This window comes from Rutidosis leptorrhynchoides, chromosome 8, assembly GCF_046630445.1.
Source record: "Rutidosis leptorrhynchoides isolate AG116_Rl617_1_P2 chromosome 8, CSIRO_AGI_Rlap_v1, whole genome shotgun sequence".
NCBI classification, from domain to species: Eukaryota; Viridiplantae; Streptophyta; class Magnoliopsida; order Asterales; family Asteraceae; genus Rutidosis; species Rutidosis leptorrhynchoides.
Genome location: NC_092340.1, coordinates 306,737,806 through 306,765,526, shown reverse-complemented (window position 1 = coordinate 306,765,526; position 27,721 = coordinate 306,737,806). Strand labels below are relative to the sequence as shown.

Here is a 27,721-nt window from a genome sequence, read left to right as displayed (position 1 = left end):
CTTTTCCATAATTATATCCGAGATATAGGGGAGTTAGTTATGGAAAGGATTACCACAATCGTGGAGGATTCTAGAATTAGGGTTTGCCTATATATGCTAACCTTAATCGTCATTCTAAAGACCAGATCTCACGTAGCACATCTCACGTAACACCTATCATCATCTTCTAAGGTTAACAGGTTAGTTCTTTCACGACTGTTGCCTACAACCTTATTTAGGGCCTTCCGATCGACGGCCGTCATTGAAGGTGGACTTAATCACTTAGCCACCCTCCCGACATCATCATGTCGGCCAGGGTTATTCACGGTAGCCGGACCGGAGAGCCAAGTTCTAAGATCCTTAAACCTCTTTAAATGTATTGAACGTGTGTATTGACCTTTGGGAAATATACGCATGATCAGTGGTCGATAATCGTTGCTGTGATTTTGCTCGAAAACGGTGGATTTGATAGAACAATGAAACCCTTGGAAATGCGAAAGGAACTCAGCAGCTTAACAATTGAAAAGCAAGAATGGACTTGTGGGAAAAAAATAAAATAAAGAAAAGAAAAACACATTTTTTTAAATATACAGGAGGAGTCAAGGGGAGCTAAGTGGGATATCACATAGCCTCACATGTGTCTAGCATCCGATTGAACACGACAATGGCCTGAATACAAAACGGCATAAATTTGGATTTTCTTTAGTGTGTAAGACTAAATTTATACCCCCTGTTACAGACAGGGGCGGATCTTAGTGGAACCCAAAGGGAGTATCCGCCCCACCTGAATTTAACGGATAAAAAAATTTTATACTAAAAAAAATTTTTTTTTACTAAAAAATAAGATTTTTATTAGTGTTTACCCCCGCTGAAAATGAAAAATTTATTAAATTTTCACATCCGCCCCATCTGTCTTTGAGTTCAAGTTCCGCCACTGGTTACAGAATCTGTGAAAGTACTTGTGCCATTCTTTAATACAGTATAAAATAGCATTTCATTATGATAGCATTTTTCCCTGAACTTATAGTCATATTCGATTCTATACTCGTGCCAATTTAGTGACAGTTCATCATGGTACCAATAATTCTTGTACATATATCAATATCAAATCAAATTAAAGTTGAGCTAAATGACTTATATCGTACGGGCAAGCGTCCAACGGAGAGAACTTAGCGTATGATCTCATTGCAATGATCATGTTAGCAACTTCTGTTGGATGAAAACCATCGAAGAAAATAGACAAATCACGATAAGCGCAAGGAACTGAGTCTCGAATGCATTGCCTATCTTCCCTTAGCTTACAACAAGGAGCACTTGGCAATGGCACATCTGAAATTTTTCCAGAAAATATAAGAACACATTTATTAAATACACCGTAATGAACTTGGTAGAATGATGTTTAACCCGATCAACGAAAGATACCTCCTAGTGGTGCTAAAATGCTTGCTAGGTTGATATATGTGAACGTTGCATCGGAGTTATTATCATTGAGGTCTTCAATAAGAGAAATAAGTTGATGATTGAATATGTCAACGGCGTTATTTATTGACTCCACACACGGTTTTCCCTTAGTACCAAACCTTTCTATATTAACGGGGCTGCACCCCAACTTAGCCAGACCAAAAACAACAATCTTCCTAGCTTCCAATCGAACCAAAGTCTGTCATACATCCAGTATTAAGAAACTAGTAAGCAAGTAAACAAATAAGGTTCTATAAGGTCGAGGAGGAGTATTTTTATTTAGATGTACACAACCTAACCGATTGTCCGTTCTGACCCTTTCCATAACCATAATAATATATGTTGCTATTGAGGTTTGAACTAAGACCTCTTGTGAGGATATGAAGACCTCAACCACCCGGCTATCTTGATTCTGTTCAAGTATTAAGAAATATAATTTATAAAAAGACTAATGTACAAGAAAAGTACCTTTAGTTGTTTAGAGTATTGGCGTATAAGGACTTGCGCATACTCATCGCGGGTAAACATGTTGCTTGTATTGTAACTATCTGGAAGAAAGAAATTGTTTACGTAATCGTTGCTTCCCATATTTACGAGGTAGATGCACTTTCTTAGAATTTTCTTGTTGTTCTTTCGCAAGTGGTATAGTCTTGAAATTATTGACTTGTGATGACGTAGTTGCATATCTAAGTTGATCCGCTCGCCCTGTGACAAAATTAAACAGAACATGCTACAAAATATTTCGTAATCGCAACACTAAAGACCATAAGTGGTGATTATTACCAATTGACGTCCTGATTCTTTTCGTATGCCAGCACTACCGCTTCCGTAGTTTACGCCTCTGCTGATTTGCTTGTCGCTTGCAGTTGCATATGGTGGAATGAACTCTTCAAACCCTAAAAGTTGACCTGAAATTAAACAAGTATTTAACCTTTTGAACTCATGTTTATATTTAGATGGATATTGTAATTTTATTTACAATTGGGAAATTGATCAAAATACACCTTTTTAATGCCTTCAAACAAAATACACTTTTTTAAAATAAATTGTCTTTTTACACCATTCAGTAGACGGGAATTCTGTCTACCACCTTTATCTATCGTCGACTACCATTTTTACAAAGTAGTCGACGGTTTTTTCGTCGACTACTCAATACAGGTGGTCTACTATATAGTCGACGAAGTTATAAGGCAGTAGACGTAACCCTGGTAAACTACCTAAAAAATATTTAAATGTTAACTTTTGTTGCTTAGGTCAATAACACACATTTATTTAATATAAATTACAAAAAAAGAAACACCTTGTTGTTGGTGTCGACTAGTACAATGACAAAGGTGGGTTGATAGAATCATTTGTAGATGTTGATGTTGGTGATTTTGGTCTAGAGGAGTTGTTTGCATTTTTTAGAGAAAAAATTGATTGGAAGCACAATGACAATTTTTATTTGGAGGTAGACACTGTTAGAGACAACCAAACAAGGCTTCTTATGTGTGAGAAAGATTGGAATAATATAAAACAAATGCACAAGGTAACGGGCCAGAGAATTGTATTGTATCTTACATACATCGATGAAGAAAGTATTGACAAAATTGAAATTTATCGTAAAAAGACAGATGCGGACGGTTATTATCGAGATTAGTTGCTTATGTAAATCTAATATATGTGTCTTTATTATGTGTCACAATCTTGTTATGGTTTAAGAAAACATGTGTTTCTTTTTTTGTAATTTATATTATATAAATGTGTGTTATTGACCTAAGCAACAAAAGATAACATTTAAACGTTTTTTAGGTAGTCTACCAGGGTTACGTCTATTGCCTTATAACTTCGTCTACTATATTGTAGACCACATGTATTGAGTAGTCGACGAAAAAACCGTCGACTACCTTGTTAAAACTAGAAGTCGACGACAGATAAAGGTGGTAGACAGAATTCCCGTCTACTGAACGGTGTAAAAGGACAATTTTTTTTAAAAGTGTATTTTGTTTGTGTAGACGAACTAGGGATCTTAGATCAAACGTATTAACCTAGATTAACGGCGGAAACGATAACTAGGGCGAGTCGAATACTTAATTAACTATCGGGATCAATCTAACCAACAAATAGTTGATATAATCGATGCCTAGAGCCTTGTATTCGGTTGGGGATTGGTCTGGGACGATAGACACAGAGTTATACGACGGCTAAAGGGTTTTTGGTGTGTAACCTTACAATAAACCACAAAACCCGTATATATATATATATATATATATATATATCTTCAGTGACCATCGGCCGGTGGTCTGAGACCTACGGCCGATGGTGAGAGTCCCTCGACCGATGGTCCCTACCATCGGTCGATGGTCTGAGTAGCCAACCAACTGCTCTGAACCATTTCACGACATTATACTAAGCAATTCACATACAAAGTATTAATGACGATGTTCAAACATGACTGAAATACGAAATACAAAACTAATAGAACGTATTACATAATAGAACTCGGGATTATGCACCAACAAACTCCCCCTAAGACCTAGTTCTATTTCAAAAATCTTCAGTCATTATTTCCTTCATTCGTACGGATCGATTACCATGTTGTTCAAGTAGCACAGCTTAGCTACTTTCACATACTGTTCAGCCTGTACCCTGTTCTCACGACGATAGAGCATACGATTGTAATACAATGTAAAAATATCAGCCTCGGTACAGTTTTTTAACCAAATCGGATCCAACACACGAATGCAATCAATATCATCTTCTTTCAGCTTATCCAAAACAATCACAGCTTCTTCTGAACGATCATCATAAAACCACCATCTGAATCTCTGACTCCAATTCTGCGGCAACTTCCTTAAAGGTACCTTCTTTATAGTCTTTGCTCGCTTATACTTCACAATCCTTCGAGATTCACCAGTTCTAGGATTAACCTTGAAACTAATCCTAGGAAATTGTGGCCTAAAACCTTCCCAATTCTTTGAATTAAAAGCAATTCGGATCTTCTTCACCAGCAACGAAGATCGATCACCAAATCCACAATATAACATTCTTAACCTGGCAATCTGCATTAGCTCAAAATACGGCATTGATTTGAATTCGTGACCATGTTTAATATAATCAACACCAAACTCTCTCTTAATCGCAAACATGTTGAATTCTTCAATGTACGCCCAGGAAAGAATTCTTCCTTTCGCACTCTTTCTCAAATTAATCATTTTCAAATACTTTGGCTCATGCTTCGGTTTCTCACAGTATTTTCTGATTCTCAATATATCACGCCAATCAGCTTCTAACTTCTCAACAACTTCATCATTATACTTAACTGGCAAGAAACCTTCAGGCAAAACCTCTGTCCTTTCCTACTCTTTACACATTCTATTTAAAATCTCATCATCAGTTCTAAACAACTTCTCAAAACCCAGAAGATCTTCATTCTTATCATTTTGATATATAGGAAAATCTTCATGAGTAACATCCTCAACTAAATCATCAACATCCCGATCATCAAGATCTTCAGAAATCTCAGGCCCAAAAGAATCATCCTCTGATGGAGGATCATCGGACTGTGCGTCAGCAGCTTTAGCTTCTTCTTGCTCTAGACGCACCATTTCGTACAGCTCAGCTCTAGTGAAGTTGTGAAGGATCTCTCCCTCTTTTATATCATCATAAACAACAGAATGCTTGAGCTCATCCTGTTTAGAAAAGACATCACTAAAACTATAATCAATTTTAAGAGGAATTACTGACAGTGTTGTAGCTTTGGAGGAACCAGGTGCCTCCACCATTTGATTATTAGTCTCTCCCTCAGGCAATTCAATCAAATCAAACTTTTCTTCCCAAGCTGTAACCTTTGCTAGAGCAGATTCAGCCAACTTCCTAGCTTGAGAAGCCTCTCTTTTCGCATCAGTCAATAACAACGACTGATCACCAACCTTCTTCTGAAGCAATTCAACTTGCATACTTAACCGAGTAACATCCTCGGACTTCACACGATTCTCTTCCTTCAAATTCTCAACCTTCTCATCCATTTCCTTTCTCAACCTCAGGTTATCAGCCATCGCTTGAACATATAAATCATTCAAATTTTGAAGAGTAGATGAGCTAACACCTCCTTCTCCCCCTGTACGTAATGGAGCACTAGGAATTGGAGTAGAAACAGTCTCTTGAGAAACCTGTTGAACCACGGGTGGTGACTGTTGCACCGACGGACGTTGTTGTTGTTGTGAAGTTTGTTATCCTTGAGTCTGTGGTATCGGTGTCACTGGTTGAGTTCCAGCTGAAGATCCACCAGCATCTTTATAAACCAGCTTGAACCTTCTTTTCAATTTTAGTTTAGTTGAAACCTGAGAACTCTCATCTTCAACTATTCTTCTTTTTGATCCCCTTGAAGCTTCTTCACCAACATCAGGAATAATATTTCCAATCTCATCAACTAAACCTTCTGCACCTGAACCACCTGCAGCTTGAGTATTCACAGGTTGATCAACTTCTTCATCACTGTTAGCTACCTCAAAATCAGGCTCTCGATCAGATAAACTGTTTTCGTTTCTCCACTTCTTACCTGGTGGACACCGATAATCCTCTCGAGCAAGATGACACACCAGCTTGCCATCACTAGCACTTTTCACCTGATTCAATCGGTTGAACGTAAGATCTGTCATGTGTTTCAAATCAATGGCATCTTTCCTCAATCTTGGCAAATCAACAGTTTGCTGGTTGATCATAATTTGTAGGAACCTTGGATAAATCAGATATGACTTGCTCGTCACATTCTCCATCAGTAGATCAAAGATAACTCCTGAGAAATTGAAATCAACCTTCAAAACTAAAGCAGCAAACATTCCTTGATAGATCTCACTCAGTTCATCAAACCCTCCTTGCAACGGACTTAAACACCTCAACACAACAAGTGACAAATATCTATACGGTGGTGTGAATCCACTTCTCTTAATCGTTGCTCTCGTAATATCACCAGAATACTTGCATCTTAACACACATCCAGTAATCTTTGTCTTTGACAACTTCTTCGGCATATTCACATCGTCCTCAAACAAGAAAGTGTTTCGAATTGTATCTTCAGAAATCTGAATTTCCTGACCACAAACAGTACTTATAATTACCTTCCTGTCATCTACAGTCTCAACTCTTGCACGTTCCCAGAACTCTTTCTGATGTGAGTAATATGTTGTACAAGGCATAGAGATAGCTGCAAATACTCTTGAACGTTTCAGAAACTCAATTACCCCCTTGTACTTACCAGCATTAGGACCCTTCTCATTTAGACATGCAGTGAGATTAGAGCCACTGTTAGCTTTCAATCCTGGAAGATCAATAGAAAATGGACTTCCCGATGACTCAGTATCAGATTCATGTGCAATGTTTTCTGGATCAGCTTGAACACCTGACATTATGAAAATAACTGCAAACACAATTCAAATCATCATCACAAAGACAATATCACAAAATGATCATCACAGAAGATATTACATTATAAAGACTAATAGATCAGGATCTCAGTTACACGATTACCGATTACATGTCCGAAGTAGAATTAATACAGACATAGAATAGTGTATTAATGCTAACAAGCTAGCATTATCAAATTACATAACAAGCTGAAAATAAACAAACACATAAACATAAATTCAGAATCATTCATCCCATAATGGAATCCTCTGGCACTAGCTTTTCCTCATGTTGAATTACACCAAGTTTCTCAAACAAGGTATATAGTAAAGCTGCGTATGGAAATGGTTCTTCCATCTCAAGAAAATCTTTCATCACATGAATGAGAAAATGGCCCATATTCACTTGAATACCTTCTAGCAGGCAATACAAAAACATAGCTTCAGTACCAGACAACAAATTATCTCCTTCTTTCCTAAAGGTCACATTCCTTTTGATGATTCTCAAGTGTATCTCATGTTGTTGTGATACATCGTCATCACTAATTTCAACCCTACCAGCATTAACTACTTTCCCTGGCTTGCATAACCTTGCAACTATGTCAGATAGTCTGAATCTGTTGAGAATCTTTCGTATATCTTTGCTAGGATACAAAATTTTAACCCCAGTGTGCGGGACATTCAATAGGTTTGAAAATTCCTCCATAGTCCACTTAAACTGATGGTCAAATAGACCTGAGTGCACAAACTTCTTCTTACCATCTTCTAAGGCAAGATTGGCATAAAATTCCCACAGTAATTCAGGACAGTAGTAATCCCCAATGTCTAAGAATGCTTGACATCCAATTTGTTCCCAAAGACTATAGGCCTGTCGAGTAGCAATGACCTTTTGTTCCACTAAAATGGGTCGTCCACTAGCTAGAATTCTTCTACGGTCAATGTTAAACATCCATTGCCCAACAAAGGATCCACCTGACATCCTAATACAGACTACAAGCACTAGCATTAGATAAGCACAACAGAAATTACCAGAGACCAAAAGAATTCATTCAAATATAACATAAAAAACGACCATCGGTTCAATCAGGTGACCATCAGTCGATGGACTGGACCATCGGTCCGATGGTCTAGACCTACGGCAGTTGGTCTAAAGCACATCTACAAACTGATCAAGATGGGACCTACGGCTGAGTGAAGGGTCATCCGGCCGAGTGTGAGACACCATCGGTCGATGGTCAGAGACTATCGGCCGGAGGTAGTTCATCAGATCTGTTTCTGTAAAAAGTTCAAATCGATCAATCTGTTATTTCTGGTTCAATTTCTGGTCACAATATCTGCTAAAGGGGCCGATTAACATATATATATCAACAATTTCAACAGATATCGAGCAAAAAAACAATCGATTTAAAAAACAAACTACGAATCTACAATCAACGATTTAAAACTGAATCAAAACGAGTTAGATTTCCTCGTTAACGGCGCTAGAATCACAATAAAAAGCTGTATCTACGACTTAAAATCAAAAGCTCGTTCCTCAAACTTGAAAATCGATGGTAAAATCACACAATTTGCACAAAGTGACTGACCCGTTGGACTTTGGGTCCTTTTATACCCTGTCAGTGACCATCGGCTGATGGTCGAATCCTTCGGTCGGATGGTCCAGACACTCGATCGAGTGTCTTAGTCCTTCGGCCGAGGGTAATTTCATTCGGCCGGTGGTCTATGCTTTTAAAAACTTAACACTTTTCGCATTCAAACTTTACCTTCTTTTTCTCATTCACTCCCCCTGGGACTGATCTCCACAGTATACGTCAACACGGAGAACATAAGATTCCTTTCACAGTAAAACTTTCCGAGAACTGAGTTGTTTGGCTAAATACATAAACAGAAATGCACATGCAGCTAATTTTATGAATGCAAACTATCTCAGATATGCCTGCTCATGCAAATACACAAAGCAAAAAAAACTGTACAAGATCTAGTGTGTCATGATTATCCACATTATAACAGACATAATCAGTAACAATTAACCTTTTAGATCTGAAATAAAATAACTTCTAACATCAGTTTCATTAAACAATAGCATAAGAAGAATATATGATGTTATCAGCATAGGAACAGATAAAACTGCTTATCATGAATCACACTTCAAGAAGTAAGACACATCTTTTTGTGAGTTGACACATTAAATTGATTAAATCTTTTGATTCGGGGATCAGAACTGAACTACATTGACATATTTTTCACAGTTCGTTCATTAACTGATTTGATAAAGCACGTACAGAACAACTTTCAAATATATCAGTAAGCATTTATCAACTTTCACCCCAGACTTCGATGATCACATTATATTAATTACCTTAACACTTTTCAATGTTAGACTTTGATCACGAAGTCAGTCCTCATTTGAGATCGCACGATGTTTCAGGTAGAACAATTGAGCACAACATGTTGATGCTGTCCTCTTATCACATCAATGTACTTTCAATTTATTGAACAGAACCATCTCACGATGTTTCTAGCAACCCTGTCAGCCATGAGCTTCTACCTTAAACTTACACTTTTCGTTTCAGATAACCTTGTGAATCTCAAATTTATTGCATACTTTGAAAAGACGCATACCGGCCGCTATAAACCCCATACTTAAACGGAAATCGTATGATGTATGATGTTGGATGGATGGTAGTGATACATATATTTGAGTGATGTAACGCTAAGATATCCTCCAGAAAATATTCTCTCTATCCAGGTCAATAGACACAATCCCATACCACAGACAAAAGAAGTACAGATCACCAACTGTAAGTTGAACTGAATGATTTAAGTTTTCTATATCTGATGATCTGATAAATTCTCTCCCTCGGATGTAGACAACTAAAATGTTCATAATAAGTCTCCGATTGGAATATATGTTGTCGCAGACATAGAAAACCTAGGAATCTCTGAAGCTTTGTTCAATTCTTGATCCATGATGCTCTTGCAGCTAGGTGGCACATCAAATTATTTACAACCTTAAATGAATAAACATAAACAAACCATAATTTTTTTTTATTTTTTTTGGATTTTCTGATGTTGCCTTTTCTCCATAAATAAAACAAACAAAATAAATAAGTAAATACAACTATACATGATGATGATGCACTACTGTCTTTGACGTTAGTAGTAACTTCACGGAAAACCAATCTTCTGATATTGAAATCTAGAACCCGATGACATTGCAATATACACATCATTCTATGGCTGTGATACAAGACTGCACTTCTCAACCCTTCAAGATAAAACACCTCCCTTTGGGTATCCGATATGTACGTTGTTGGATTTCGGTCCAAGTAATAAAGGTAAATAGAAACAAGTATGCATCCTAGACAAAGTATGCTCACCTTGGGGACTCACAAAATTATCCTTTTGCTACCGAGTATAAATCGTAGTAGGGGAGACCTCAACCGTCTGTTGAGTTTCTGAACAACCATTTCTCAGTACATATTCAGTGATAAGTAGGTGACTACCCTCAACCGCTGTAAACCTTTCCATGATTTCCTTATCATGATATTTATACTTTGTTCGTGTGATCATCTCTATCTAGAGTTAGGTCAATAAAGTCTACTAACACATTATCAATCATCCTTCATTACTCGTTTTATACAACTTACATGTCAGTTCAGTATTGCAATCACTTCCCCTCAAACATAATAAGCAACTCATTTTCAAGTTTTTCGATTTTTATGGATTTTCCATTTTTCAATTTTTATTTGTTTTTCGGTTTTTCTATTTTTTCTATGGCTTTTTGATTTTCTCTGTACAAACGCATAAATTTATCTAAAAACATAAACAAACATGCAGAAATATCAGCAAAGCTAAACTATCATGCAAATGAAAAGTAAACATGCAAATGACCTACCAACGACCATGCAATGCTACGCATACTATACAAGAAGTTGCAAACCCTTCACAACTCAGTCTCTTGGTTTGGCTCCTCTGTGTTAGGAACCTCCGTTTCAGGGATCACATCAGAAAGCAATTTAATACCTATTTCGTTTAACAAGTTATTAAAACGCGGTTTATCAAAAGCTTTAGTGAAAAGATCAGCCCTCTGGAACATAGTGTCTATCTGCACAACATCTATCAACTTTTTCTCATAGCAGTCTCTAATGAAATGGTATTTAATCCCTATGTGTTTCGTTTTAGAATGATTTACGGGATTTTTAGTGACAGCTATGGAAGCAGTATTATCAACATATATAGGAGTGTTAGAAATTTTCAAACCGTAGTCACGTAGTTGCTGTTGAATCCAGATGACCTGTGATGTACAGCTGGCCGCGGCAATGTATTCTGCTTCACAAGTGGACTGAGCCACTGCTGTCTGCTTCTTACACTGCCATGTAACTAGTTTGCTGCCAAGGAACTGACAACCTCCTGATGTTGACTTGAAATCCTTCTTGCATCCTCCATAGTCAGAATCACTGTAAGCTGTGAGATCAAACCCATCCTCACATGGATACCATAACCCTAAACTCGGTGTATCTTTCAAATACCTCATAATCTTCTTAACCACTAACATATGATGAACATTAGGATTTGCCTGATAACGAGCACACAGACAAACCGCAAACATGATATCTGGTCGAGAAGCTGTAAGATACATTAGAGAACCTATGATAGCCCTGTATAACGTTTGGTCCACTGCAGCACCCTCACACTCAGGTGAAATACCATGGTTCACAGACAACGGAGTCTTAGTCGGTCTTTCTGCTTTCATTTGAAACCTCTATAGAATATCAACAACATACTTGGTTTGATGCAAGAAGATGCCTTTATCTGTCTGAGCTACCTATAGACCCAAGAAGAACTTAATCGTTCCCATTGAACTCATCTTAAATTTATGCTGCATGACCTTCTCAAACTCATCAACCATACCCTGATCTGTTGACCTGAATATGATATCATCAACATAAACCTGCACTAACATAAGATGTTGTCCCTTAGTTTTGATGAAAAGTGTCTGATCAATGACACCTCTTCGAAAACCGTTTTTAATCATGTAATTGGACAACGTTGCATACCACGCTCGAGGAGCTTGGTGAAGACCATAAAGTGCCTTTTCAAGTCTATAAACCTTTTCTGGGAAATGAGGGTCTTCGAAACCGGGTGGTTGTTCAACAAACACCCTTTCATTGATCTCTCCGTACAAAAACGTGCTTTTAACATCCATCTGAAAAACTTTAAATCCCATGAAGGATGCAAATGCCAAAAAAATCCTGATTGCTTCCAGTCGTACAACCGGAGCAAAAACCTCATCATAGTCAATTTCAGGGATTTGTTGATATCCCTTTACCACCAATCTAGCTTTGTTTCTGATAACTATACCCTGTTCATCCTTCTTGTTCTTCAAAACCCATCGAAGACCATAGGGCACACAACCATGCGGTGGATTGACTAGTTTCCAAACCTTCAAATGTTTAAACTGTCAGCTCCTCTTGCATTGCACTAACCCACTCATCATACTTCAGTGCCTCATACGCATCTTTCGATTCAATTTGACATACATAGCATGAGTGAGCATGCACAAATATCCTACCTGTCTTATTCAGCAAAGAATAAAATGCTGTTACCATATTCGCACTTTCAGTCTGAACATCATCTGCTGCTGTTGAACTATTATTAATCACAGGGACCTCTGATGTGGTCAAAACCTCAGAAGTTGATGCCTCTGTTGTTGTACTCTGGGGAATATTAATATGAGGAATTCCACGTGCGTCCACATAATAATCCTGTAGACGTTTAGGCGGTAAAATAAAATGATTGGATCTTCTCACCCCTCCTGCTTCAGTTGGCCGTTCAGGTACTGTCACAGTTGGTGGTTGATTATATAGAGGATTAAGATGTTCCTTTGTCAATCGTGATCGGTTAACTTCCTCATCATCTTCAAGATCACTATCGTCATCTGTATATACTACCCCGTCCGCATTTGAATCAAAAGCATCTGTCACTCTCTGTGGACTAGGTTGCAAGCTAGAAACCGGATTCTGAATCTGCGATGGAATAGTAACAACATTCTCAGTTGAGTTTTGAGAATCAAATAAAACCTGAGTTAAAATCTCCTCCTCTGTAGCATCGGGTGGAAGATTGAAGGAATCAAATAATTTATCATATTCAAACTGCCAAGCGAACCCTTTACTGACACGAGGTGGAGCATTGTGCTGAATATCCACCTCATAACGTTCCTCCACACGCCTAGACTCAGTGTTATATACTTGTTTGTTTGGATTCCCATATCCCAAGAAGATACCAGAGATCACCTTTGAATTGAATTTCCCTCCAGCGTCTCGTACCAGAATAGTACAAGGAGCACCAAAAGGTTCAAAATGTTTGATATTAGGCTTTCTCTTGTGCAACAGCTTATAACACGTTTTACCATGTCTCTTTACCACCAGAACTCGGTTCATCACATAACACGCAGTACTCACGGCTTCTCCCCAGAAAACAATTGGAAGACATGAATCAGCTAGCATAGTTCTTGCGGTTTCGATTAGAGTCCTATTCTTTCGTTCAGCAACACCGTTTGATTGAGGTGTATAAGTCGGACTGAACTGTTGTTGTATCCCTTTCTCATTACAAAACAGCTGCATCTGAATGTTCTTAAATTCTGTACCATTATCAGTACGAATCTTTCTTACCTTCAAGTTATACAGACTTTCGAGCTTCAGAATCAACACTTTAATATGCTCAAACGTGTCTGACTTGAGTTTCAACATCACAACCCACGAAAACCGGGAATACTCATCTGTAACTACCAAGCAATATGATTCTCCAGTGAGAGTTTTACAATTAACTGGACCAAAGAGATCCATGTGTAACAGCTCCAAAGGAATATTGACAGAATGATGCTTTTTGGTAGTATGTGACTTTCTGGTCTGCTTCCCCTATTTACACGGAAGACAAACCTCAGGAATATGAAAACTTTTAACATTCACACCATCAACTAATCCATTATGGACTAGATTATTCATCTTCCTCAGACTCAGATAACCCATACGCTTGTTCCAAATAATCGACTCCCGTTCAGTAGCTTTAGAGATAAAAGCCTGATGGCCTGTAGCTGCCTTAACATGAGCCTTACTCATATCAAGGATATAGAGATCCTTGCACCTTGGAGCAGTCATCAGAATCATGTCCTCCGGAATTACGAACTCTTTTCTTAAAATATAACAAAACTTATCATCAAAAGCAACAGTATATTTCTTATCAGCAACTTGTGAAACAGAAAGCATCTGCTCTACATAGTTAACTTTATCAAAGCTTACATTCTCATTAGCAATAACACCCTGAGCAGTAATAAATCCTCCTTCACTACCTGCAAAAGAAACTGGTCCTCTATCTACTGTTTTCACACTAGACAGCAAAGACAAGTTCCCTGTCATGTGCCTGGACGCCCCACTATCAACAATCCAAGTACTGCAGCGTGGATTGTAGGCGACCTGCACATCAAAGTAAAAGGATTAGTTAGAAAGGGCCACCCATGCCCTAATGGCAGTGGGTTTCCCATCAACACCAACAACTGGCAACTCCACCCATTGTCCTTTAGATCCAGAAGGACCTTCAGGATGCTGAACACTTTTAACTTCTGATTTAGGTTTCCAAACTGTGTTATTCGGTAATGGCTTTCTATAATAATCATTAGTTTGAAAAACCTTTTTATCATTTGTTTGCACTGAAAAAGAATTAAACACCGGTGACGGTGATCTCCTATTAAAGAACCAATTTGGACTAAGATCAACCTTACTTCTTGGTGTCTATCGAATGGGTCTGCAATTCATAGCCCTGTGTCCCAACCTCCCACAATTAAAGCAGTTAATATTATCAAAATCATGAGAATTAAACACTTTGCGTCTAATTGGTGAAAACTGTCTTCTAGGTGGTTCAATACGTTGTCTAGTCGTAGGGGATGACGAGACTTGTTGCTTAACAGTCTGTCGACGACCAGGCGGAACATACTTGGACACACCCCCAGATTTGGAACTTGCCTCTGTTGGTGATTGTTCTACCTTAGGACCTGATTCATCTAATCTGCCCTTACTGACAAACTTAGGTGACACTCCCTGGGTGTTCTTCTTCTTATTCTGTTTGGGAGTCACAGTTTTCTTAGACTGAGCCTTTTTACTCTCAGTCATCTTACTTGCCTTAACAGGATTTTTCAGAATGGTAACTGGTTTAGTGACCAGCTCAAATGGTTTGCTGTCTTTCTCAGTGTCGATATCAGTATATGACTCTGTTTCATAGACAACATCTAAAGATTTCTCCGACGCAACTATCTTAACTGTACTCTCAACAGGTGATTCTTTAGGTTTACCATATTCTAGTTCTACAACATGACCCTTACTTTTCTCAACTGGTTTGTTAATATACTCACCTAAAAGTGGCAGGGCAACCTGGTTGTAACCTAAACCCTGCATTTTAGGAGGATTTAAAGTCTGTTTCACATAAGACACCCTCTGCCAATTGTCGATCCTAGCCTTTTCAGACTCGTATTTCAACTTAAATGAATCCCTTTCAGCCTTAAGAGTCTCTATCTGGCCCAAATACATAGTAATCACTTTTCCATCATCTATAACAGTTGATTTTTAGTGACCTACCTGATTCTCTAAAGACTTAATAACATCAACATAGTCTTTCTGTTTGTTAAGGTAGAAAAGTGCATCATCATAGTTCTTTTTATTAGTCTGATTCTCCAATCTAAGATCCTTAAGGTCAACTAAAAGCTTAGGACAGGTCTCACATGTAACAGATATCTCATTAAGCTTTGAAATTACACACTCGAGCCTCTCAATTTCCTGTTCATAATCAACGCATCTAGAACATTTAGAAACTGAATCATTACATACCTTATCGTTACCGGATGTGTTGGCCATAAATGCATAGGTATTTCTTCCAACCTGAGTGTCTTCATCTGATTCTGATTCAGACTCTGAACTCGTACTGTCCGCGTAGTCAGCCTCATAACCTCCTTTGTTCTCGTTTTCGTCTGAACACACTGGACTCCGAACTGTAACAATCTTCTTGTCACCACTCTTAAGATCACAGTTGAGCAAGTGTCCCAACTCTTGTCTGAACCAAGTACCAACATGACAACTTCTTTCTTCATCCTCATAGGAAGAATCAGTCGTAAACTCAAAATCTGATAGGTCTCGAGCTTGGCGAAACTTATCATACAGTCGATCTTTAATCCTCTTTCTGAGGCACAACTTCATAATCTCCTCAGCTCTTTTCATTCTAGCATCACATTTGCACACATAGCAGGTGCAATTCGGATTATCTTTTCCAGTACAACCTGCATTTCTCCTAGCAATTCTTTCTTCTTCAATTTCAGCTTCAGTTCTACCTACAAACACAACATTAGCTTGATGTGTATCTGCCGTTATGGACCAGTCACACACTTCATCAGCATACGTGGTCGTCAAGGCTTTAGATTGAGTAGACCCCGAAGATTCTTTCTCAACAATAACATGTTGTGGAGTAACTGAAATGGTTGTATTGTGAAAAGGATCAGAAAAACCAGTCTTGGGTGGCCTCGTGCAAGTCTTCTTAAAATGACCAAGCTCATCATAATTGAAACACCTAACCTTTGACATATCAAAACCAAACTTCGAATCTCGATTCAAATTCAAAGATCTCTGTCCGGTTTTCTTCAAGTACTTCATAGCCCGTCTAACAATGCTACCCATGCAATAAAGTATATCCATCCTTTCAATATCGTCCTCATCAATCTGATCATAGTCTTCATTTTCAAGATGACTATTGATCACTTGTCCACTAATCATATCGTTGTATGAATTAACAACAATAACTGCCAATGCCATATCTTCCTGAATTAATTCGATGGGTCTCTTCTTGATATTCTCAGTTTGAAACACAGGAGTCTGAGTTTGAGTCTGATGAGAAGGAGAATTCTGAGTCTGATCTTGTGATTTAACATTAAAGTAGCCAGACTGGGATTGTAGAGCAGACATTTGAGAAGCATTTGCTGTAGTGTAGGCTGTTTGTAATGGAGCATGACCAGAAGATGAAGCTAAAGTGGATGCAGAAGCAACTATCGAACCAAGTCTCTTCCTCTTAGCTTCTACCTGTATATCCTTCTCCATCAACTTAGAAGTAAAAGCTGTCAATGTTAACGTACGACCTGATGTGCTGTACATGTTCTGAATCTTTTCAATCTCATGGTCCCACTTTTCTAGAAGACCATCTTTCAACACCCTGACTGCCTTATCATCAGGTACATCAATCCCATAATCCTCCATCTCTGCTACCAGTAAACGATATCTCTCCAAAGTTTGGCCCAGTGACTCTGAAGGAAGAGCAGCAAACACCCTCCATTCATCCTTCAAGACCTTACCTTTTGTTGCCCGATAAGTAGCAGTACCCTCCGTTGCAGATTGAAGAGCCAACCAAAGAGTATACGCGGTCTTGTTACGGTTTTTGAACTGCTGGAAAATGTCTTTTGACAACGCCTGCGTTAGCTGAGCATAACATCTACACTCAAGATTATATTGTTCACGCTCTGTAGGACTAAACTGTTGAGTTTCTTTGGGCTCACCATCACCTCCACAAGGCCAAACAAATGGATTCTCAATACATTCCCAAAGTCTAGAGTCAACACCATTTAAGTAAATAACAAACCTAACTTTCCAGTCCAAGAAGTCTTTAAGATTGTCAAGTCGAGGTACTTTATTTGTCGATCCAGATTCACTTTCGTTAAGTAACAGTTTATGTAGTCCAGGTGCAATTACTAACGCGATGTATTCATTTGTCATATGTTCATTAGTGTCAGACATTTTGACTGATTAGAATTGATTAAGATTACTTAAGTTCAATTAAAAGATTCTGTCTCAAAAGTGGATCGGCCGAAGGACGAGACGATCGGTCGGAGGACTGTGACAATCGGTCGGAGGTCTAAGACTGACGGCCGATGGTGAAAACTGAGTATCACAATCTTAGCGTAAGGACCTTCGGTCGATGGAAGAGTCAGTCGGCAGATGGTAAAAGACGATCGGTCGGTGGACAAAAGACGAACGGCCGATGGTTAAGTCAAACGGTTCTAAGTTATGAAAGACAGTCCTCTGGTTCACTGATAGACGATCGGTTGATGGTAGTAACCAACGGTCGATGGTCTAGGACGATCGGCCGATGGTAGTTCTTACGAATTCTGGGCAGAAAAGACTAGGGTTTTTCGACAAAAACTTCAATCTTGATCAAATCTGACGTTCTAGACTTAAACAAAACCGACAGAAACCTCAGAAAAACACCCTTGAACAAAAATAGACTCGAAAACACAAGATTTAAACGTAAAAATCTCAACTTTTGATTGAAAACCCGTTTAGACCAAAACCCTAAAACAAGAAAAACTATAAAATCGACTCCAATACGTTTGGATCAGCAACTCTACGCTCTGATACCACTTTGTAGACGAACTAGGGACCTTAGATCAAACGTATTAACCTAGATTAACGGCAGAAACGATAACTAGGGCGAGTCGAATACTTAATTAACTATCGGGATCAATCTAACCAACAAATAGTTGATATAATCGATGCCTAGAGCCTTGTATTCGGTTGGGGATTGGTCTGGGACGATAGACACAGAGTTATACGACGGCTAAAGGGTTTTTGGTGTGTAACCTTACAATAAACCACAAAACCCGTATATATATATATATATATATATATATATATATATATATATATATATATATATATATATATATATATATATATATCTTCAGTGACCATCTGCCGGTGGTCTGAAACCTACGGCCGATGGTGAGAGTCCCTCGACCGATGGTCCCTACCATCGGTCGATGGTCTGAGCAGCCAACCAACTGCTCTGAACCATTTCACGACATTATACTAAGCAATTCACATACAAAGTATTAATGACGATGTTCAAACATGACTGAAATACGAAATACAAAACTAATAGAACGTATTACATAATAGAACTCGGGATTATGCACTAACAGGTTGAAAACATTAAAAAGGTGTATTTTGATCAATTTCCCTTTTATTTATTAATTTTTTTTGAGAGAATGTGATAACATGTTAATTACTTAAACTAATATAATAAAGGATAATGGTCATCCAACGGTTATTAACTTAGTGGTATCAAGGAGCTCCTCCAATTAAGAGGTTTGTGAGTTCGAGTAAAGCAGTAGACAACGGTAAATAATCATGTAAAAAATTTTGTATATGGCGTGTAAGTTTTCCTTAATTAAATAAAATAAAGGATAATGGTCTTTAGTAGACTGATAGGCTACTTCAAATATAATTAGACTCTAATGGCCCGTTTCACTTGGTATCGGCCCAATTAGATTACGTCGTTCAGAGCTATATACTCGGGCTGAAATGGATCGAAATGGGTCCAAAATGTAGTTCAGTACCTCAGGTGCAGTGTCAAATAAAGGAAAAAATTAAAGAAACATTCCCTATGGTTTGTATCAATTGTAGATTCAAGGTGCGTTTGTTTACCTCTTAATTGAATGGTTCAGCGCTGAATGCTGAACCATTCAGCATTCAACGCGTTTGTTTTTTTTTTTTTACCTCTGAATGACAGATGATGTTGAATGGTGTAATGCTGAACCATCCCGAGCTGGTTTAATGAGTTGACAAGGACAGTTATTGTGGTTTGTAAACATAGTCCGTTCGTATGTCAAATGTTAAAAATTCTGTTAAATCGCGTCACATGCTTTCATCTTTCCCCCACAGTTTTCATAAACCCTAATTTCTTAATAAATCAAAGCCCCTTTAAATAAAATCAAACCTCACCAATATATATATATATATATATATATATATATATATATATATATATATATATATATATATATATATATATATATATATATATATATATATATATTGAGTTTTAGGGAAGTAAATATGACCTATAAATGAGGTGAATAACTTTGATTTTTTATATTTATATAATTTATATATCTATATCTATATAATCTCTATCTCTAAATATTACCCCATAATAATAACTTAAAGGGTTTAAATCTCATTAATTCTCACTATCAACTAATATGTACTCAAAATTAGTAATTATGATAACATAACGAGATTTTTAACCATGCATGTTAATGAATGATGTAGTGTAGAACTAATGTTATTCTAATTCTAATTCTAAATTACTTGAAAATGTACTTCGTATATACATTGAGTCATAGGGAAGTAAATATGACCAATAAATGAGGTGAGTAAACTTTGATTTTTTATATTTATATAATCTATATATCTATATCTATATAATCTCTATCTCTGAAATTACCCCATAATAATAACTTATAAGGGTTTAAAATCTCATTAATTCTCACTATCAACTAATATGTACTCCATATTAGTGATTATGATAAAAAAAAAACGAGATTTTTAACCATGCGTGTTAATGAATGGTGTAGTGTAGAACTAATATTATTCTAATTCTAAATCACTTGAAAATGTACTTCGTATGACCTTTTACTTGCTTTTATCATCATATCATTTCAATGCAATGATTGTACGACTTTTAAATTACTATTGATATTAATTCACTTCAATGTAACGTTTATTTTCTAATTAATATATGCAACTAAAAGGACTCTATAAACAATTTATAAATAACTCAATTTTTCATACTTTGGCTTATGTTGTAGATTTCTTTTTAATATCCACCAATAGTAAGTCATTATGTTATAATCCAAACTTGCTCATTTTCATTGTTTTAATGTTACTTTTTATATTGTTTCTATGTGATTGTTTATTGTTACAGGTGGTTGATTAAAAGATGAGATGATGTCTATGTAGATTAGTGCTTTCAAAGTGCTGATGGTTCTTTAATTAATTTGAAAGCATGGAACAAATGTTAGGTATTTTTCAAGGTATTTCATTATTGGATGTTACTAAATTACTTTATGTTGTTTAGAACAATTATTATTCAAGGTTGTATGATGAAGTTTCGTTAGTTTTGGTGATCGAAATGTTGAAATGTTTTGTTTGAATTTGAAATATTAGTAATAATTTTTTATTGATTTGATTGTAATTATCAGTAATCATAACTCATTAGAATAAAGATGTAATAGTATCACTTAATAAAAAAAATGATTGATTAGATTATTTTGATGTTTCTGATTTATTTTGTGATATACGAGTAACAATTGATTATTTGACTAAATATTAAATATAAAAAATATTAATTTATAATAATATAAATACATTATGCATTACGTATTACGTATTATTATTGAAAATTATACTATATTATATAATAATAGTTTATATAGTTATCTATTTTGTATCTTACTAAACAACCTTATTGTATGTAGTTATTTTTTTAAGTATGCCTCCTCACAATAGGTAACTTTTAATCTTTTTGGTTATAACTATATATTTATATTTATGTATGTTGTTCGCTATAGGTAAATTGTTAAAAATATTTCTAATAATAATAGTAATTTTACTATTGTGAAAGCGGGCTACAAATAATATGTATATTTTGAGAGATGTTTTTTTCCCTTTTTTAAGCAGACATATATCAGTCCACTTTACCACGAATATTTACATGAGTTTTTAGAGGTTTTCTTGATGAATATATAAAGTTATACTTATACGGAGTACAACTTTTTATAAGTGGACAATACGTGATTTTAGTAAGATAACGTTGTCATGGATTAAACATTGATATTATTATACGTTGATATATTTAGTTTAGTATATTCAATGTACTAAAAATATCAAAAGACACTCTTCACCTCGGCTCAATGTACAATGATGATGTATTTGATTTCTACTTAACAATTTAACCAATATGTTGATTATTGGTGAAAAAAATGACACTAAAATAATATATTTTAGATAATAACCATTTTTCTTTGTGATTTATTAATAACTTTAACTTTTAACTCTTAATATAAATATAAATACAAGTAAATTGATATATTATGTGTTTGCATCATTGTTATTAGTTATATATATATATATATATATATATATATATATATATATATATATATATATATATATATATAAAACAAAAAGTTTTTCTTGATTGTGGTTGAAAGTTATTTATGGATATATATATATATATATATATATATATATATATATATATATATATATATATATATATATATATATATATATATATATATATATTCATAAATAGATACATATGCCGAGTATTTGGTGAGGTAGATTGCATAATTGGTGCCATGTATTTTTAGACTTGAATTTGGTTGTGATATCTACCAAAAAAAAAAAAAAAAAAATGGAAGGTTTGATCTCTTAATACACGAGTTCTACAACCAATTCATGACTAATTTGTAAATCTCAACAGATATTTTTCTTTAACATATTTCCCCTCATTTAAATTTGCCAAAGTGACAAGGCTTATGATCTATTATTATCGTTACTATCTAGGATACTTATCGTTTAATTCCAATTGTATACATTACAATTAATATATAAAATAATAAATATTACTCCATAATTCTCTAAGATATAAATAGATAAGATATACTTCGTACATTTAGATAAGATATAATATACTCCGTTTACTTTTTTTTTTTTTTTTTTATTATCCTACTAATTATTAATTATTAATTTAGTTAATAATGAGTAGTTAATAATAGAATAATAACTAAATTAATTAAATAACTAAGTTAGTTATTTACTAATTAATATTATTAATAAAAATAAATTTTTAAAATTTTTCAATACCACGGGCTCTAAAACCTATTATAGCAAAATTATAAAGTGATCTTAATTATGTTTTAATTACCGTGTAATGCACGGGCTCCATACACTAACTATTTTATAAAGTGTTAGCAATTAAATAATTTTATCAGTTATTATCATTTTATTGAAAATATTAGCTCTGAAAAAATACTCTGTAATTGTATGATAAACTCAATTGATTTTGCACAGTTATTTACCCACTCGTGCAACGCACGGGCTCTAAAACCTAGAATATATATATATATATATATATATATATATATATATATATATATATATATATATATATATATATATATATATATATATATATATATATATATATTATTTATTGATTATACTTAAAGAAATATATATATATATATATAAACTGCAAATTACACTTATTTGCACGGATTTTTACACACCCGTGCAACGCACGAGCTCAAAAACCTAGTATATATATATATATATATATATATATATATATATATATATATAACTAATTTAACTTTGAAATCGTGTAATGATGGTTTAATTTGTACATTCAATTTTTAGAAAGCCCAAATTAGTTATTTAATTCATAAAATATATTATCATAATGTATCTATTATTATTGTTATTAATTCATTATTTAATTTCATTAGTTTCTTGAAATTTAATACTTATTTTTTATATTTTCAATGAACAATTAAAAATAAAATTAACTTTACACTATTAAGTCTTATGTCTATAAATACTCAATTCTTTATTTGCTGATGCATATCAATCATCGAGTTACAGAAATTTAAAATTAAGAGTGAATATATAAGTCTTTTTCGAATATTATAAAGAGAGTGATGAAAAATATAGAGGTTATATGTTGGTTCATGTAACGACAATACATGTTACTCCAATGGGCTCATTCCGTAGTGATGCACATGTTGGTAAGTAGAGTGATAATTCAACGTTTCTGATTGTAGCCATTAGTGTTCATTAGAATCACATTAGAGTCGATTGTATTTTATATTTGCAAGCATTTGGTTGTGGGGTATTTTCAATCTATATCTTAATTCATACAATACGGATGTGCTGGTATTTATTTAATTGTGCATGTATGAAATATAGTTGAACGGTGATAACGGAGAGTTGGGTCACATGGAGGGGTAAACATCATTGCATATCATATGTATAATCTTTTTATATACGTAATGTTATAAGAATAGTAAAAGCACATAAATAATAACTTGGTTTAGAAAGTTGAATATAATTTAAACACTTAATTCCTACGTTGAATAAATTAGTTTAAAAAAGTTAAATCCCTTAACCAAATAAACGATAAGAACTTTGTTTAAAAGGTTGAGCGCAATATACAACTCTTAATTCCTACGTACATCTTTATATTTTCTTGCAATTATTACAAATTTTGAATACTGATTATAACTCTCAAATGTAATAATAAAAGATATGAGAAAAGTCAGTTAATGGCACATATATGTATAACTTTATTTTCGTGAAATCATCTTTTCATTTTCTTGAAATTATTTCATATATGAATTGCAAATGTAACTCTTAAAACTAATATTAATAAGAGATAAATGAAAGCGTATATATGAACCACTTTCATGAGATCATCACTAATTTGATGAGTGTTAGGATCACACCCAAAACTCAAAAAATACCTACTATCTTTTCATTTTAGAATATAGATGCTCCATTTTTAGTTATGACTCTATGACGTAATAAGAAGAATAATGAGCACAACAGACATACGTATTGAAGACAAACTCAATTGAAAAGAGAATGGGTTGTGGTTTTATAGTTAATATGAGATTTTTTTTTTTTTTTTTTTTTTTTTAGTTTGAGAGTTTTATGAGAAGATAATTGTTTTACTTAGGAAGTTTGAGAGTTTCATTTCGGTAATGTTACAAACATTTCAATAGCATTATTAATAATTTTTATATTTGAAGTCTATAGCATTTAAATTTTCATTTACTTGATTATATGAATTGTTGTATTTTAGAAGTTTGACAGTTTTTTGTGAAGATACTTGTTGTACTTTGGTAGTTTACGAGTTTTATTTCGGTAATGTTACAAACATCTAGGTAGCATTATTATTAATATTTATATATTAAGTCTATAGCATTTAAATTTTACTGCATTATTTAGTAGAGAATAATATTTTTAAATGCAAAACAAATTACCTGATCATATTGTTTGCTGATGTAACAAATGAATTTATTGTATAATTTATATAAGCTCAACTTATAATAAAAGTATGATTATTTTGACTTATGATTATTGTGGTTATTATCTAGACAAATAGCTTATCAATGTATGTAGTTTAACCATTAAAGAGCATATGATCACATGTATATAATTACATCATGCGCTATAACACGAGACTCAAATGTACAATTTCACACAAGCAGGTATGCATAAAATCCTACTTAAACACGTCCAGAATGGAACTAACATCAAGTTTCACTACACGGTCAATATGTATTTAGCCAACTCTTGCCCTGACATTAACAATTCGATACGGAAAATTTTAAAAATTGAAATTCGGACAAGCCGTACAACGCACGGGCGTTGCCCACTAGTATCAAAACAATAAAACAACAAATTATAATTAAAAGTGTTGCCGTGAAATCACTAATTAAAGAATCATGAATTAACAGATCACTAATAAAAAAAATGAACACCGGCAGTTGCAACTGCCGTAACCCAAGAACATCAAACTAGAATTTTGACGGTTCATAAAAAAAAACCATAATAGCTTCAGGGAAAATGAAAACATGTTACAGAGGCAACGCAGTAGCATCTTGTTGAAGATTACTACTATGCCCCTGCTGATGATGAACTTGTGGTTGAGGATCCAATCACTTTTGGTCTCTTAAGCAACTGAATGAGAAGAATTTAGCGATGGCGGTGGATGTAAATTAATATCGTGTTTTGAAAATCGCAAACCTTCATCTCCCAAATCCTCACCGCCGAACACAATATCAACCCCTAGATTCTGGCGCTCTTGTTCTCAGACCATATTCACTTTCACAGCCATTTAATTTTACCATATCCGTTTACTTTTATTTTATTAATCCATATTCATATCCACAGGATTAATCTAACGAATTCGATTAAATATTCAATAAAATATTAATCTAATGACGATTCTGTAAATTAAATATTATAACAAATGTAAAGTTAAAATCTTTATGTTTTTGGTTTATCACACATGTTTTGATTGTAATTTTTCGCCGAGTATGACTTCAATTGAACAAAATACGTTTTAATATAAGTATATATATATATGATATGATTAAATCAATCTAAATATATAACGTTTAATGTTATTGATAACAATTTAATAGTTGTAACTTTTTAAACACTTATATTTGTTAATACCTTTAAAATTTATTTGGTTATATGTATATGTATATCGATATGTAGATGTTTATGCATATATTTTAGTGCGTATATATAGATCGGGTGATAATTAATACATTCATTGATGATAAATTATCATACATATCCGATTCATAAAATATTAACGTCATTAATATTCATATCCATATCCATATCCATTATTCGTCCATTTAAACCATTCATATCTATGATAAATGGATTGGATCGGATATATGCATATTCATGGATGAAACATCCATCGTCATACCTACCCCTCTTACATTTGCAACGAAAAACGTTTAGGTATTCAATTTATTTCCGTAGGTCCTCTTGACCTCTTCCTTTTTCTTTAAGGCTAATTCTATCTAAGACGGATATAAACAATCCTTAGCCTCTCCCAAGAGTTGGACTCAACTTGTAAATTAGAGAGCTACTTACGTACCACTAGGCATTGGACGAAGGTCTATTTGAAAGCAGTCTCAAATTTAGTAATGATTTTCTTTGACAAAGGGTAGAGGAATGGGTCTTTCTTTCTAAGGTTAAGAAATGATCCTCTACATTTTACCGTCCAATGCTTTACATTTGCAAGATCGGGTGTTCTTTTACTTACATACCAGTTGGCCAAAAGTCCTATGGTAGACAAACAAATTAAGATATCTACTATAGCTTGTTGAACAGAAAAGTGTGCATCTCTATTTGTCATCAGAACTCTAACCATACAAATATCACATCACATTAATAGAGTATAACACATTCATTAAGGTGGTAATAGTAGTATAATAGAATACCTTAAATTGGCCAATTGTAAATTAAAGTGAGGAACAAGTAAGAACAACGGAGAGCCATGTAACAACTCAATAACAATTAGTCCCCACTAATTTTCAAATATACAAGTGGAAAAATGTACAAATTGGCTTAAGTTTAATGGTATGACGCATGGTAATTCTTTTATGTTTGTTGGAATTTTAACAAAATTCGATTTTACCGAATAAGGAAAGAGATCAAATAAATAAATTTGGCGTACGACGATACATGTTTGAGAGATAGAAAGAGATATACCGATAATGTCTGCAGTCGTTCGACCATTGGTAAACCTGCCGGTATTGCCATCAGGAAAATCGACTCCATAAGGAGGGTAATTGACTTTACACTTGGTATCGAGTTTATTGTTGTTACCATTATCAACCCATGAATCCCCAAATATGAAGTAACATGGAACTTGTGGTTTGTAAGAGATTACAAACGTTGCGGATCGTAATAAGATTACTAATATATTGAAGGAGAGTACTCGGCCGAAGTCACGACCCATGCTCTTTTTGTGTATAAAAGTTTAAGGATGAGATTAACTTTGCAAAAGATGTACTTTATACTTAAAAGAAACAGAAAGAAGGTAAAGCTGGGCAGTGTATAGTAGTTAGAATTAAAAACATGTAGTGGGATTTTACTTGTTAAGGTAAGTTAAAAAACTTTCTTACCCTCCACACGTTAGATTCAACGAAAATGATTTAACAGAAGTTAATGATACTATGCAATCCTTGCAAAGTTAGGGATAATCCATATAATTATCAAAAAATAAAGATCATCGGTGTAATTTAGTGCAAGCCGATCGGTGTGATTGGCTCATTTATTAAAAAAAGCATACATGTGTAACAATTTTTTTAAAAAAATAATAATAATATAATAATAATAATAATAATAATAATAATAATAATAATAATAATAATAATAATAATAATAATAATAATAATAATAATAATAATAATAATAAGAACC

At 34.5% G+C, this 27,721-nt stretch overlaps 1 protein-coding gene across 1 annotated transcript; it reads right to left on the bottom strand.

The window, feature by feature from the left end:
• Positions 1-1,093: 1,093 nt before the first annotated feature.
• Positions 1,094-27,257, bottom strand: LOC139864393 (GDSL esterase/lipase At5g45670-like). The gene is made up of 5 exons (XM_071852971.1): positions 27,008-27,257; positions 2,224-2,348; positions 1,909-2,145; positions 1,402-1,639; positions 1,094-1,308 (listed from the first exon to the last, which is right to left on the bottom strand). The coding sequence occupies exons 1-5, from the start codon at positions 27,255-27,257 to the stop codon at positions 1,094-1,096; spliced, it is 1,065 nt and encodes a 354-aa protein (XP_071709072.1).
• Positions 27,258-27,721: the final 464 nt, after the last annotated feature.

Bases quoted from the DNA above. Each gene is read 5' to 3' on its own strand.
- LOC139864393 (XM_071852971.1), bottom strand. From the start codon at position 27,257: ATGGGTCGTGACTTCGGCCGAGTACTCTCCTTCAATATATTAGTAATC. The intron at 2,349-27,007 runs GTATATCTCTTT...GTTTAATTTCAG, and splicing joins AACGACTGCAGACATTATCG to GTCAACTTTTAGGGTTTGAA. The intron at 1,309-1,401 runs GTATCTTTCGTT...GAAAAATTTCAG, and splicing joins CATTTTAGCACCACTAGGAG to ATGTGCCATTGCCAAGTGCT.